This window comes from Triturus cristatus, chromosome 7, assembly GCF_964204655.1.
Source record: "Triturus cristatus chromosome 7, aTriCri1.1, whole genome shotgun sequence".
In the NCBI taxonomy this organism is placed as follows: domain Eukaryota; kingdom Metazoa; phylum Chordata; class Amphibia; order Caudata; family Salamandridae; genus Triturus; species Triturus cristatus.
In genome coordinates this window covers 1,584,184,950-1,584,201,710 of record NC_140590.1, presented here as the reverse complement: position 1 = coordinate 1,584,201,710, position 16,761 = coordinate 1,584,184,950, and the positions used below count along the sequence as shown (strand labels likewise).

The following is a 16,761-nucleotide window of genomic DNA, read 5'->3' as shown; positions in this document are numbered from 1 at the left end:
GTAGGGTGTGCAGTGGAGTGCAAGATGGAGTCAGACATTTTGATTGTTACTCTTTGTCAAGTGACCCGGAGCCCATCAGTATCCTTTAACTGAAGGGCCAATTGGTCAGCTGGTTCGAAATGACAGAGTTGAAGGAATAGAGAGGAAACCGAGGAAGCTAGTGGAAGACTGAGCCGCAATCATTTTTAGCAGAGGCGGAAGTGCCGCCTAGAGACCAAGGCATAATCAAGATAGCTTTGGAGTAAGCCAGGAAGGCCTGAAATGTGGGTTTCTCAGAGTGTTCGTAGTCACTATAGTCAATGTGAGGAGGACCTGCGGATCATCTTGGGTGCCTGTGTTGAACTCGGGGCCTGACAATGGAGAAAAGGCATGGTCACAGGCGCCGGATGGGCCATCCAGATGGCACTGAATGATCAGTGCATGCATCAGGGAGCCTGGAGAAGCAAGGGTTCTAGGATGGGTCCTCTAAACAAGGCCCATACAACGCAGGATGAGAAGAGCTACTATATATTAGGGGTGATTTCCTGACTGGTGAAAATATTAGCAGATGCACAGGGATAATCGCTGGGAGCTCCACTCACATCAGCCTGAATATAAGCAAACTGGAGCAGCACTGTAGGCACAGCCCTTTGTTCTGAAGGGTGTTCTGGTGTAAATGTTTGTTTCATCTTAGGGGTGCAGGAGAACGCTGATGGATTCTCAGAGCAGGCAGGACTCAGGGCAGTGGTCAGGTGGAAAAACTGATTGACAAACTATCCACCCTGCTAATATGTACCCACCCCCACCTTTTTTTCTTATACACTGTGGGTAGTGCGCTATACAAGTATCAATTTACTGTGTAGCTCACGGGCTGTGCCCATTTAGTTTAACAGAATTTTCCGCTTCCAACCACCGAGTTTTAGGACTTTTACAGTGCGCAAGTTTCACTACCCAAGTCTCCCTCAAAGTAATGTCACGAAAGTTGGATTGAGAGTGTTTACAGCAAGAGTTAACCTTTTTAACGTAAGGCTACTGTGGCACAGCTAGGTTAAGAGGCACAAGGCTGGTTAGATGTGAAAACGTGTGCGGGCTTCGCGAGTGAGATCACATTTCTGCGCAGCCTAGTAATTGCAAACAGTTAGCCAGGTGCAGAAGGGGCTCTGCAAGGATAGGTGCTGACCCGCGGTAGGTCTTACATTAGTGGGCATTCATAGACTGGGACGAATAATTTACTGGAAAACTGGGTAGTGCTTTCACTGCAGCACACGTTTTAAAAACCTGCCCTAAAGAGCAGTTTCGCTCCACTTAGATGTTTTAAGTTATGCGAACGGGGGGGTTAAACATGCATACAGAGTTTGATTTAGTAGTTCCTAACACATTAAGTCAACATCTTTTGAGACTTTGGCTCATAGTCAGATTCCAGACCTTTGTTCCCTCCTGCTGGGCCAAGTGAATTACTCTGCTCCCCAGCAAGGGAACAAAGGACTCCCACACAAAAGGAACAATCAGTGTGATTGACTCGTATTAGGAAAAAAAGGAGTATGGGGGAAACCTAATCTGATAATCAGCTTGTTACACTGCTCCAGGGCTTTAACAGCTCAGACCCACTGAACAAAGGAGGAAGTCCAGACCTCTGGAGCAAACACAGAAAGGGTTGGTGGGAGTGATCTGGCAGTAATGTCTGCTAGGGGCAGTGAAGAGGCCCTCAAAGGAGCTAGTTTCAGAGAAAACTTGACAATACTGTGTTGGATTGCCACAAAAATCTGTGCAGGAGGTTTAGAACAGGGAAGTGATGATGCGGCATCCTATGATGGTGCGGAGGGCACAAAGGGTTGCTACCTGCTCTGTGGGTGGCCCTCAGTCCAATGTTGGTTACGACTGTGACCACACTATGCAGCAGATTAGAGATCTAGGCTCATAGACAAAGGACAATGCAAAACTATATTGATTCCCAAAATATACCACTAAAGGACAAAGTCAAAAGGGAAAATGCTACTTACCAGTATGCATCTGTTCTTGGCATGTAGAGCTGTAGATTCGTATACTTGTGCATAGATCACCATCAGGTGTTGGGCTAGGACGTTTGCACTTTGTTTTTGTCTTGGAAGAAGTTTTTGCAGTCACGACATAGGTGACTCCTCCTTAGGACGATAGTGCGCATGGGCATCAACTCAATCTCCAGATTGTTTTGCCATGGAGGGTTATGATGGCGTTAGTAAGAAATATAAAAGATGTCCATGTGTAATGCATCTAAGTAAGATAGTACTGGAACTGATAGAGGTATCCGGGGAGGCAGGTGGGCGTATACGAATCTACAGCTCTACATGCCAAGAACAGATACATACTGGTAAGTAGCATTTTCCGTTTGAGGCATATGAGCTGTAGATCGCATACTTGTGCATAGACTATACAGTAGTTACCTCCTTAGCGGTGGCTACCTGTATCTGTTGCAGTGGTTTGAAAAAGTGTTCTTAATACAGCCTGGCCCACACTAGCTTGTTGTTTTGCTTGCACATCTACACAAAAGTGTTTTGTGCAAGTGTGTGGTGTAGACCAAGTTGCTGCTTTGCAGATATCATCTAGGGGAATGTTCCCTAAGAATGCCATAGAAACCCCAAGTATGCGTGTGGATTGAGCTCTAGGGGGAATGGTTAGTATACGTTTGGCTTTAAGATAGCATATTTGGATGCATTTAACAATCCACCTTGCAATACCCACTTTGGAAATGGGATTGCCCTCATGAGGTGTGGAGAAAGCCACAAAGAGTTGTTTGGTTTTCCTAAAGGTTTTTGTCCTTTCAATGTAGTAAAGTATTGCTCTCTTAACTTCTAACGTGTGAAGAGCCTGTTCTGTCACTGAGCCTGGTTGTAAGGAAAAACAACTGGTAGTTCAACAGACTGATTAAGATGGAAGGCAGAAACGACATTAGGTAAAAAATTTGGGTTAGGCCTAAGAACCAGTTTGTTATGATGGATTTGTAAAAAAGGTTCTTGTATGGTTAATGCCTGGAGTTCACCAACTCTTCTGAGAGATGTGATAGCGACTAGGAAGGCTACTTTCCCAGTGAGGTACTCTAGTTCGCATTAGTGAAGAGGTTCGAAAGGGGGACCCATGAGTCTAGTAAGAACAATATTTAAATTTCATACTGGAGAGGGTGGAGCTCTAGCTGGAATTATTCTCTTAAGGCCTTCCAAAAATGCTTTAATAGCGGGTACTCTAAACAAAGGCAAGTGTTGTCTGTTTTGGAGATAAGCTGCTATTGCAGCAAGATGTAGGCTTATGGATGTATATGCTAGGTTATATGTTGCAGGAGATAACGTATGATGTTTTGACTAGAAGCATCTAGTGGATTGATTTTATTATTTGTACAGTAAATAACAAATCGTTTCCACTTTGTGGCGTAACATGCTTAGGTGGTAATGATGTTCATGCAGTCTGGTGGGAGATTGAGGTAACCGAACTCTAAGACTACAGGAGCTAGATCGCAAGATTGAGTTGATTGGCATCTGGGCGCCTTATCTCTCCATGGTTCGGAGTGTGACGCTTGGGTGAGAGGCGCAGTTTTTGATGAAGAACTACTGATAGTTCCAAGAGGGTTGTAAACCATGTTTGTCGGGCCCATGTTGGAGCAACCAGGATCATTGTGAGGGAATGCTGTTTGAGCTTCCGAAACACTAACGGAATTAGTGGGAGAGGCGGAAAAGCATAAGCAAATGTGTCTGACCAGTTCATTCATATCGCATTGCCTTTGGACAATGGGTGTGGATACCTGGACGTGAAGTTTGGGCATTTTGTGTTTTGATGTGTGGCGAACAGATCTATTTCTGGGTGGCCCCACATGCGAAAGAATGGAAGAAGAACTTGAGGATGAAGTTGCCATTCGTGGATCTTCTGTATTTGACGACTGAGCACATCTGCAATCTTATTGTGAACTCCTGGGAGGTGTTCTGCAAGAAGATACATGTTTTGCGGAATGGCCCACCTCCAGATGCTTAGAGCTAGGTGTGAAAGCTGTAGAGGGTGTGTCCCCCCCCCCCCTTGTTTCTGTATGTAGTACATTGCTGTCATATTGTCTGTATGGACTAGGACAGCTTTGCCTAGTAGATGGAGTTGAAAGGATTTTAGTGCTAGAAAAATGGCCAGTAGTTCCAGGTAATTTATGTGGTGCTGTTTTTGCAGAGGGGTCCATATACCCTGGATGGTGTGGTTCTGAAGATGAGCTCCCCAGCCGGTGAGTGATGCGTCTGCTGTTAGCACTATCTGTGGAACTGGGTCGAGGAATGGCTGCCCTTTGGAAAGGTTTTGTCTGTTCCACCACTGCAGAGAGCGATGTGTGCTGCTGTCCACCATCACCAGATCTGTTAACGGACCTTGAGCTTGGTTCCACTGACGTGCCAATCACTCCAGTAAGGGACGCATTTGCAGTCTTGCATAAGGGACGATGAGAATGCAAGAGGTCATCATCCCGATCAAATGCATGGTATTGAGTGTTGAGACTGAAATTTGGAAATTAGAGCTTGCATACTGGTTATCCTGAGAGGGTTGGGGTATGCTAAAGCTTTTGAAGTGTCTATTGTAGCACCTAGGTATTGTTGTGTGTTGGGACAGTTGGAGGTGGGATTTGTGGAGATTCACAATGAATCCTAAGTTGTGAAGCAGCTGGATTGTTTTGGGTGTGTGTTGTACACAGCTGCTGTGTGACTTGGCTTTTATGAGCTGGTCGTCTAGATAAGGGAACACGTGAATGTGTGGTCTTCGTAAGTGAGCTGCTACTACTGCGAGGCACTTGAAGACTCTGGGTGCTGTAGTCACTCCGAACTGAAGGACTTTGAATTGATAGTGTTGGCCAACCACCACGAACCCGAGATATTTCCTGTGATCGGGAATATGAAAGTAGGCGCCCTTTAGATCTAGAGTGGAGAGAAAGTGGCCTTGTTGAAGTAGTGGGAGCACCTGTTGGAGAGTGACCATGTGGAAATGGTCTGACTGAATGTAGAGGTTTAATGGTCCGAGGTCTAGTATTGGCCTGCAAGAGCCATCCTTTTTTGGGATTAGAAAGTAACGGGAGTAAACCCCTGTGCCGTGATGAGGCAAGGGGACTGGTTCTATTGCATGTTTTTGTAATAGAGAGAGAACCTCTTGTTTAGAAGAAGAGTCAGATGCTCTGAAGACATTGGACGATGTCTGGGAGGGATATTTGGGGGTGTAGAGGTGAGTTCCAGGCAATAACCATACTGGATAATTTGCCTTACCCACTTGTCTGTCGTGATAGGATTCCAGACAGGTAGGAACTGAGAGACGTCCCCCGACAGGAGTGGGATGACCGGGGGGGGGGGGGGTGCGGAGTGAAGGGAAGTCACTGTTTGGTGGTAGGGGAGTTGCGGGCATTGTTACCGCGACCTCTTCCCTTGCCGTTGTTGCCTCTGTAGCCTCGGCGAAAGTATCCTCTGGAGGACGTTTGAGTGGGGCTCTTATAGGAAGAAGAAGGATGTTCTTAACCAATGGTTTTGGAGCCCGCCTTGTAGAAGGAGCGGCGAACCTTTAGGGGAAGGTAATTGCAAGGCCCCCATGGACTTAGTCTCAGTATCTTTTTTTAATCTTTTTTAAAGATGTGTCAATGTGGGTCCGAAAAGATGCTGTTGATCAAACGGCTGGTGAAGAATAGCAGACTGCACTTCCTGCTTGAATCCGGAGATTCGGAGCCAAGCGTGCCTGCGTAGCAAAATGCTAGTGTTAATGGCATGGGATGCAGTATCCGCCGCGTCGAGCGCACATTTAATTGAGGTGTTAGTTATTAATTTTCCCTCCTGTATCAGGTCATTAGCTTTTTCTTTATATTGGTCAGGAAGGTGTTGCATGAGCTTTTCAAGCTCATCAAAGTGAGCTGTCATACCTGGCCAACAAAGCTTGGGCATTGGCAATCCGCCAATGATTTGCAGCCTGTGACGCGATACGTTTTCCAGATGCGTATATGAGTTTGGATTCCTTATCAGGAGGAGGGGTGTCACCTGTACTCTGAGTTTGCCCTCTTGCGTGCATTTGACACGACAAGAGAATCCAAAGGGACCTGACCTTTAATGTAAACTGGGTCAATGAGAGCTGTTTTATATTTTTTTGTCCACCCTGGTGTTGAGAATCCTGGCTCTGACGGTCCTTAAAAACTTCTGGCACATGTTTTTGCATGCCTTTTAAGGGATCAGAATGTAATTGTACCCCGTGATATTGAGCAGCCCTATTAATTAATTGCGCTAAACCAATATTGTCATCTGGTGGTGATGGCCTAGATGGATAGAGGTCCGGGTCATTATGTGGGTCGGGATCTGTGTTGTAGTCATCCCAAGGGTCTACGTTGTGTGGGATGGTATGTGCATCATCATCATCCCCATCTGGATCTCCATTCCCACCCCTATCGGTATCATCCTCCTCATCATCTTGTGGTTGAGGTTAAACAGTACGTTGTGGGGAGCGTTCTGGAGAAATGAAAAGATTTGGATCAGGTGGAGGAGGAGAAGGAGGTGGAGAAGTGTTAGTGTCCATTTTTTTTCGTTTCATGGGTATTTCATATTCCTCTGAAGCATCCCGTTTTCTGTTTTTTAGAAGGTTTGGTGACAACTTTACCAGTTTCATTAGTCAATATAAAGAGTTTTCTTTTTTCCCGAAAAATCTGGTACAGACTGTGTGGGTAGGCTGTTCATTTTTGGTGCCAAAGATTTAGGGTCAGAATGTTTTTCAGACCAAGTGTCTGAGGCCTTCTGCAGGGTCTTGGACTCCTTAGGTTTTGGTATAGGAGTTTGTGGCTCCGAGACTTTTTTGGGTTCCGAAGGTTTTTTCAACTCCGAAGATTTTTTTGGTTCCGAATGTTTGTCTTTGGTGTGTTTCGATGCCAAGGGCTTCGGCGTCGAGGCAGTCTTCGATGCCGACAAAGAAGGGCGTGGCACCTCTTTGGTCTTGTGTTTCGGTGCCGAAGGTGACTTTTCGGCACCAGAATGGGGTTGGCTCAATCCTGAGCCAGAAGGCTTGTCTTTAGGTTTCATAGCCATAGGTTTCGGGGCGTCAGACATGTTGCTGGTGTCGACCTGAGCCCGAGGGCGAAGGTGTTACCAGAGCCTTAGGTTTGGTTTTTGGGAGAGGGCTTTCAGTAAACGCGGACCGCTGAGCCGGGGTGACTGTCTCCTCTTCGGCGTCGGAGTCGTCGGCCTCTGAGACGGAGAGGTCTTCTTCAGCACCTTGTTGTTCCTCCAGGACATTGGGATCTGCTCCGAAGAGGTCTGGGATCAAGCTGCTTCCGCAAGACATTTCGTGACATCGAGCCAGACGGTCACGGATGGTTTTCTTCAACCTGAATGATGCACAGCCCTCGCAGGTCTCGTCTTCATGCTCCGGGGAGAGGCAGCGATTACAAAACTAGTGCAAGGCTGTGTGTGGGAACTTAGCACCACACCCGGTGCATTTTTTGAAAGGAGTCCTTTCCATTGACTGCTGGCGTGGTCGGCTAGGATGGGCCTAACGGCCTGCACCCAACGGCCCGCATCGAAGATCCAGGAGTTTGTTTTAAAGCTGCGCTTCAAAAGGGAAACGCGATCGATACAATACCGTCGAGTGGAAATGGATTGCGCGTCGAAGGGAGATTCGAAACAGATATCAACCCGGAGCGCAACAAATCATATCAGAACCCGATGGCGGAAAAAAACAATCTGGAGATGGAGTAGATGCCCATGCGCACTATCGTACTAAGGAGGAGTCACCTACCTCGTGACTACAAATACTTCTTCCAAGGCAAAAACAAAGTACAAAACATCCGAGCCCAACACCAGATGGCGATCTATGCACAAGTATACGCTCCACAACTCATATGCCTCGAACCATGCATTTCTGGATATTCGATTATGTGCTTTGTCAACAGGATATCGGGTATGCACTGCTACACCTGGCAAAACTGAGGGTCCTTTTAGATTGAATCACACTTCCTCAGCCTACCAGCAGAGGCCTGGAAATTGATGAAAACCATAGGGTTCCCTACAACAGGCATATGCAGAGACACCACAGATCAGTCAATAGAAGCAAGAGGGATGCAGAGTCATTTCATGCACGTTTGACAGTTGAACAAGCAGCACAGGAAACAGTGAGACTGGTGTAGGATGTGTCAAAGTACAGATAAGAAGAGCCAGGCCTCAAGATCGGATCATGGCTCATAGGACGAAGATGAAGAATCGGAAGTGCATATGCCTCAGATCTCGGAGCCAATGCCTGATGTACCACCCATGACGGCAGAACATACTGCTTGATTTGGGGTGGGGAGAGAGGGTGTTTGGTTGGAGGTGCCTCTATCCACTTTTACTGGGGGCAATTGTCAGGCCTATAATTGATTAAATGTGGATCATATAAAAGATACCAGGGTGGCATTTATGAGGCTACACAAGCTAGATTGTCACCTACTCCTATCTAACACACAACAAACACACTTCTAGCTCAGAAACGAGTTATGGTTTGTAACTTTGAGATTGAGGTGGCGTGGTAGTTCGACAAACTTCAACCTTGTGGGGGGAAGACACGGTTAGACGTTCATGCTGGACACCAGGCTGGCGGCAGGACATGTAGTAGGAACAGATAGGTTGATGAGCAGTCCCGCCTTTTCTGGGATGCACACATGGGGATGTCTGTGTGGGATATATCGTTCTAGGGGCTGTTAGATTATATTGACTTTGTTACTTCACATGTTCACGCAGTGCTTAAAATCTTAACTTCGGAACGTCAGGGGGCTGGGAATGCCTGTTAAATGGCTGAAAGTGTTATCCTATTTGAGCTGTATGGTAGACATAGCATGTCTGCAGGAGGACACCTCACTAATATTTTCAGAGGAGGTGAAGAGGTCAACTGGTGGGTACATGTAATCTGCATATTCATAGATGGCATGAGTTTGGATAGCGAGGGGGAAGCATCATCCACAAGGGAACTCTTGGCAAGTATTTATGACCCCAATGACAATCAGATGCAATGTTTGACCTCTTTAGACCAGAAATTAGGGGATACAATTAGCAGGGCATGTCCATGGAGTGGATATAATAACAAGGTAATCCAGGTAGTTTGCACCCTAGCTTCGATACTGGCAGTTAACAGATGCTTGAAGAAAACTATACCCTGAGGGGAGGGAGCACTCATTCTATTCAGGTGTGCATAATATTTATACTAGAATGGATATGTTTCTGCTCGGACTCGGGATGGGGCCAGATGTCAATGAAGCAGAGTGCCTTAATAGGACACTATCCGACCATAGTCTGCTATAGATGCTGTTTGGAGTGCAGTAGACCTAGTCCAGTGGTGCAGTAGATGCACTTCTAGATGTCCCATTTAAGGCAAAGGTTGGCGAACATAACACTCATTACTTTTAGATAATGAAGGTACAGGCTAAGACACTGCCACTGAATGGGATGCATTAGTGTAGTGTGTCTCAAAAATACGGGATTAAAGTAGTACTGTCTCGTCAACTCACAGCACTGGAATGTCAAATGTGCACATATAATGTAGAGAGGGACTTTTGATTTCTCATTAGATGAGATCCTTAGCCAATAAATTGGAGAGGATGCTTACACCAGCTGTGTTCTTGGAACAACCAAGGAAGTGTGCCAAAGGATTGACAAGGAATTTCCAGGAAAACCAGAGGAGTGGCACCTACCATGAAGGTTGGCTGGAAGCCAGAGTAGTGAATAGTTTGGTACTCAATCTACATACTTAAGGATTTACTGGTAAAAGCAGAACTAGGAGATAATGTAAATATGCTACTTCCAATAAAACAACATTGGCTACTATGTACACCAAAAGCTTATTTTTTTATTTGTACTTTTACAAAATTAAGAATTTGCTAATTAGACATACTGCCTAATATTTTTATTCTCTTGCCAACAAGGAACAAAACAAAAGGAAAAGTCAGTATCTCAGAAGAATAGATTGTAAATATTTATCTTACCATGTCATGGCAAGATTCCACATCCTTCCCAATCCCATGGCTGATAAGTGGAGGCTGAGAGGAACAGTTTATAAGTGAAACAAATTCATTTTTGTTGTTTTTTGGAAAATCTTTATATTCAACCTTAAAAAAGAAAGCAGACATCTTACAAATGGGATAATAAAAAATGATTATAAGATGAGCAGTGAAAATTAACTTTGGGTTAGTGCATGCCAATGTTCATGACTTTATCCTATGTTGGAGAAAGGCACAGTAACTAAATTCCTATGGTTTAGTTTTTCATATGGTAGTAAAGGATTATCACCAACAGCAGATTTTTTTTTTTCAAATCCCTTTGTTCACAACGCATTCAAACAAGTTGTATAAAATATAAAGAACTCCGACAGTCAAACCACACAAACGTTATGAACTAAATGAATGTGTGTTAACTTAGTATTTTTTCTTTATAACTGATACCCAAACACAAGTAATTCTGCTACCAGGACTCTCTAACAGTGCCCATAATCAACTGTCTCTAAACCACCTGCCTAGTGGCTAACACCACAAATGCCAATGCCTAATACCACTGAGAGTATTCATGTATTTCTTTTGTTTTGAACCCAGGTAAATTGCTTCTCCCTTCACCTTCCCATCCACCCTATAGTTCAGCTGACAGCGCAATTCAAAACTACTCCCCCTGGCAACTTGCTCTCTCCATTTCCAAATCTACAACATCCACATCGCCATCACCTCACCTCAACATCTACCTACCAAATCAGGATTAAAGCTTTGGTAATCTCAGATCATGACTATGGAAGCAAACTTCTGGAAGTTTTATACTCCATTATAATTGTTCCTGATAACTGGAAATAACATAATACCACACCTTCAATACTAGGCTGCTCAGTTAAATAAATATCAAAGTAAAGTTTGGCACCAAAAATTACATTCGTGAAGAATCCAATCAATGAGCATGTCTTCCAGGGCATTACTTCTGGAGTCTTTCAAATTACTTTTTCTCGGCTGCTGTTTGTAAAGTTAAGTTCTTTGATGCTAGTCACATGAATGCTCTTTAGTGGGGATACATTGCAAGTGTTTATTTTGTGGTTTATTGTGTTTTCATGATGCAAATTTAGCTTAGTTGCAGCTTTATTTCACCTAGGGATTATTGTACCAGCACAGGTGCCCAAAAGACCAGGAAGAATGCTGTAAATAATCATCAACTCCCCTCCTCAACTTTCAGTGGGTATTTTCCAACCTTAATTTGTGTTTCAGCAGGCAGCAATGAGAAAGCAGGCAGATTTCTAGTTCCACTCTGCAGTGGGCAGTCTTTTCACCCAAGCAGGCAGCAAATAAGGAGACACAATATTCAGAGAGGTGCAGGAGCCCAGAACATTGGGTGACCCACGATTAACGGGACCATGAGTATCAGAGACGCTCTGCATCTCTCAACAAGTGAATGTGGGTTCTGGATGAGGAAGCCTCTCCTTACCCGGATGATTATGGCTTGAGATTGAGCCCCCATTGCATTCAATAGTTTCCAATTTGTGCTGCTAGTAGGGGCAGCACAAAAGGTCAGAGCTCAATCCATTGCGGGTACTCTGAAAATGTAATCAGTATTTTTGTCACTGTTTAGCACATCTGAGGTTGCTTATTATGAGAATACCCCACCTGCCCACACCAACTAATTTTGAAAAACATAGACAAAGTTATTACAATACAAAAGGGTAATTTAAATCAAAACAAACCCCTGTAATGTGGTAGGAGCGCAATCTGTTTTCCACATTAGCAAGACCATTCCATTGGGGGTATTGTTAGAAGTCAGGGAAGTGGGGTAAGATTCCTTCTTCGTGTAAAGGGATTATACTGTGAATTTAGCAATTATAGTGTGAGTGCAGATGGAAATGAAGGTTGGTCAGGCATATATGTCCCAAACCAGGACCTTATACTCTTCGGAGGAAGAATAAATGTTGGACAAAGGTCAACAGAATGATTCTGCTCAGGTTTTCGAGTAGTAAAACTTGAGGTTGGGACTATGTGAGCACAGGGGACCTTACTCAAACCAAAAATGCAAAAGCTCACAACAGCCTATGTTTGAATCAAATGACATCAATCCCCCATCTCCTTTAGAATGAACCCTCTATTCTGCAGTTCAGTACATGCAGAACAGGCTGAAAAGGCAAATGAGTCTATGTGCAGAACTCCATGTGCCAGCTACAAACTGGAGGATGTTTAATATTCGAGACATGAACCTGAATATGCCCAACTTGCTTTTTAACTATAAAGAGAACAGTATACGTCTTTCTCATGAGGGAAAAAATCGTGTGAAAAATCATGGATGATGCAGATGGTCCAAGTTTTCTATACAGAACTTTACAGAACTCTGGTCCATACACATTTCCCTTGGCAGATACTTTTGCCCCAGTAAGAAAAGTAGCTGGTCACTGATTTCAGCAAACGTTTTGGTGAAAGTATTGTGATAAATTCAATTGCTGGCACCTTAAAATACAAAGTAGCACCCTTCAAGACCTTCTAAAGGAAGGTAGGCTAGTTAGCAAGAAAGCGTCTGAAGGATGCTTACAGGTCAGTTTCCATTTCAATCTACATACTTCCCTAACAGAAGGGTGGGTTCTCGAGTAGGTCTCCAAAGATTGGCTCTGAGAGTTTACTAGTCTACCCTTTGAAATTATCCCAACACTCTGGTGCTTAATCTAATCTGTCAGGCATCTGGTAGTAGTATGCCATTTGTAATACTACATAGAGGTGAAGACTTCACCACAAAGGTAATGGAAAGTGACCATAGGGTGGAGAAAAACAAAATGTTTATTTTCTGAATATCTTTCCACAATACAATAAATTGAAAGCAGTTATGCAAGATATCCTGACCCTGGAGTGAGGCCTCAATTGAAATAAAGAAAGCTTCAATTCAGACACATGAATTGCATTATATCACAGAAAAAAGTTAACTGTACCCAACTAGCAAAATACTGGGATTACCTACTCTAAACAAGTAAACATTTTTTGCAGTAAACGCAATTACCAAAAGTTATACCCGGTTCATGTGCAGAAAAAGCTAATCTGGGTAATAAGGCAACCACCAAGTCTGGCAGTGTAATTACGACATTACAGACTTCATCTCCCGCCGATGTGCTCCAAAGCTTTGTAAATATATGTATGAAATTTAGGTAGCACAAACTTTGCAACATGTATTCCAAAACCTAAAAACATACATTTTAGAGTTTCTATAAATTAGCCACCATAACTTGTCCACATCCCAGTGTGTTTGTTATGGTGTAAAAAATGTCACGGATATCACAAATAGCATTGATGAAATCACTGGTGAAACACCATGCCACATTACTATAGCCTGCATAGTATCACAAAATTCTAAGCCGTTTGAGCCTCCCAGACTCCCTTGAGATTATTTTGCGCTGTGCCTAAAGTTGGTGGGCAAGATCTTGCCTCTGGCTGGTCTCTTCACTTATAACATCAATCAACTGAACTAGCTAGATAGAGGCTTTGGCTGTGCCCAGCAGATTATGGATGCCTTTGCCAAGTTGCATATGTCCAGCCCCACAGTATGTTCAGCATGCACATGGCCTTTCTCCACCAGGCTCAGCAGCTAGGCTCTGAGCTCAATGAATACACTCGAGACTGTCACAGGGCACATTCGGTTTCCAATAAATATGTTCTGGTTAAGTGGAAGCAGATCGCCCAGGACCACTTTCATCAAACTCTGATTATGCTAAAACACCCACAGGAACTGGCTATAGTTAATGCAATGAGTGCAGACAGCCTCTCTACTGCATAATTCAGAGGTTATGTTCTGTAGCTTTACCACAGGAAACGCTGGATATCACCGCAAAAGATGTGTACAGAGAGAATACATATTTTACACTACCACTCCATACGTGCGATGAGTTTCCATTCACAACTTAAACACATCTTTCAGGTTTTCAATGGTGATGCGATATTGTGACTTGTTAATGAAGATGTCATTTTATAAATCTCCCACTGTGCATGGCGACAAACTGCCCAATAGGGTACAGAATTATGGTGGGGTAGATCAACATAAGTGAATGGGTTTCATTTTTTAAAATATTTTAGATCATACACTTAACACTCCCTTAATCGAAGTTAGGGAGGTCCAACATCTATTTTGATATGATTTTGTAACGAGAGTAACAAACTATAACTTTCCTTTAATAAAGTTATTTTCAGTGATTTGGGTTTCTCTTTGTTATGATCTTCTTTGTTACATGTGCAAAGTGTCCTTGGAAAAGGGAATGCCACGTACAGAGTGTCCTTGCCCTGAGATCACCACTGGGCAGAGAGAAGTTATTTACCTATTTACCTTCACAGATTCCTCAGCACTAGAATTTCCCCAGTCGGCACACTGGACAGGGAGAAATTTACGGCAATGCTCCTCCGCACTGATGGGTGGCATAATGTGACTCTATAACTATGTACCGCCCAGAATTGACCCAAGAGGAATTCTATACAGAGCCACCCCTGCACACTGACATCAGTTTATTTCTCCTCCCATGCCCACAGATGTGGAGCACTTCAAACAAGAAGACAGTGTGCACGAACATCTAACTTGGAATTCTATTATGTTCTGGAGCCCACGAAACGGACTAGGTAGGTAGCAGGCAAGTGACAAAATTGTGGTTAGATATAGACATTCAAAGTCAAGAGCCCCAGAGGGCAGCTATGCAGGGGCTCAAAGGGAGACCATATAAAAAAAAGTAAGGACCAAATTGATGGAAAGGGAGTTGGTAGGAACAAGTGTGGAAGCCCTTCAAAAACCAATTAATAACGGGTGACAAATAGGAAGGGTTGATCCGGCAGCCGCAAGAAAGCCAAGATGCCCGATGACCTTTAACTATGCCCTGAGCAAGGTCTTGCCGGGTTAAAGAAAGAACAAACCACAAAATCTCAACAAGGTGTAGAAATGGGGTCCTCATGACGTGAAGACCACCAAGCCCCAAAATTATCCCAATAGGAGGTGTAGACAGTTTTAGATGCCTGGCTGCCAAAATGACAACAGACTTAAAGAGGAAGATCGAAAACCCTTAACGTTCACTGCTCAATCTCCATGCAAGAAGGTGGAGCATGAGTAGGTTTGGGTGCAGGGCCGTGCCCTGTTGGGAGGGAAGATCCTCCCAAAGGGGCAGTCTTACTGGAGGATAGATGCTCCTGCTCAGGAGTTCTGGGTACCATACTTGCTGCACGCAAACTGGAGCCACTAAGATGACTTGTGCTCAGTCGGGGTCCTGATCTTCTTGAGAACTCTGAGGAGGAGCGGTATTGGAGGAAAGGCGTAGAGGAGCCCTGAGTCCAACTCGAGGCAAACATGTCACAGAGCGAGAACTGCTTTGGAAACTCAACTGTGCGTGAGTTCTGACATTGTGTATTCTCTGCAGTGGCAAACAGATCTAACCAAGGTTCTCCCCGGTCTCGGAAGAGACCCTGCACCACATTCGGATGTAGACTGCGTTCTTGATCCACGTGGCATCGATGGTTTAGTTTGTCCACCCGGGCGTTCAGAGATCCCACTAGGTGTCTTATGACCAGAAAATGTCTTGAAGTTGCAACCATGTGAAGAGATGCATCGCCTCCTGGCACACGGTCCAAGACCCCACTCCGCCCGCGGCAGTACCATATGGTGATGATGTTCATGAACACCTGGACCAGCAGTCCTTTGATGGATGGAAGGCAGGCTATTAGTGCCAAGCAAGTCGCCCTCAACTCCAACACACGGAAGTGGAGTTGAGACTCCAGCGAAGACTAGAGTTCTCCGATCGCCACCTATCTTAGAAGGCTGCCCTAATCCAAGAGTGGCGCATCTGTCACCACTGAGAACTCTGGGTGGGGAAGGCAGAGGGGTCTGCCGCTGACTCAATCGCAGATTTTACAGGTCCCTCTGATGCATACTGTTCAAGATTTTCAGGATCCAGCCTGGGGAACATTCAAAGATGAGGAATCTATTTTAAGAAATCTCTATCAGAAGTGTCAGACGGAGCCGCACAGAAGAACTGTCCAGGTGCTGCCATCATTTGCTTTCGAATGCCCTCAGATGCACAGTGTATCTGCAAACTGGCATGAACATTGTGCAGATCTCTAGACTGAGACTTTTTTTTAAATGGAAAAGGAGTACATTCAAGAGAAAGGAGATGGTGTGTCAGCGAGGAATCTGCAGTAAGATATGAATATCTACCAGAAAGAGGTTACCAAAGATAAGCAACATTCTTCTGATGGATACTTCTAACACCATTGTACTTACTTTGTGAATAGATGCCATAGAAGTACCTCCTAAGGTGGTGAGTCAGCGGAGACCAAAAAGTCCTTCAGGATCTAACAAACAAAGTACCCATCCCCACAAACCTTACTGTAAAGGAAATAGTGCTTTGTGTGCGTGGATGCCCACATAGCAGCCGGACAGAGTTCCAGGAAAGACACTTCAGGTGCCTATGAATTAGTAGCAGTCATGGCTCGACTGGAATGAGCCCTGAATCCTTCTTAGCCAACAAAGAGGAAAATCCATGGTTCATTTCTACACTACCTTACCCCTCTTTGCTCCCGAAAAACCCATGATGAGTTCACTATTCACCCGATGGTCCTTGGTATGATCAATTTCGAAACGGAGGGCTCTTGTGGGGTCCAAGCAATGGTGTTGCCCCTCCTCTTTCGAAAGGTGAGGTGGGGTAAAGAAAGTTAGAAGAAGGATAGCCTGCCAGACATGGAACAGTGCTGCCAACTTCACCAGAAATACAACTTTTCAATACCATTTTTGGGGGGAAAATATTGTGTAAGGCAGCTGCAAAGCCAAGAGCTAA

At 44.5% G+C, this 16,761-nt stretch overlaps 1 protein-coding gene across 6 annotated transcripts in view; it reads right to left on the bottom strand.

The window, feature by feature from the left end:
* The window catches only part of STAU1 (staufen double-stranded RNA binding protein 1), a 385,539-nt gene that overhangs the window by 97,618 nt on the left and 271,160 nt on the right, over positions 1-16,761 (bottom strand). For all 6 annotated transcript variants that reach the window (XM_085619433.1, XM_085619434.1, XM_085619431.1 and 3 more), the window contains one exon: positions 9,944-10,066. In XM_085619433.1, the coding sequence (XP_085475559.1) occupies positions 9,944-10,066 (123 nt within the window). The remainder of the gene's footprint in view (positions 1-9,943; positions 10,067-16,761) is intronic.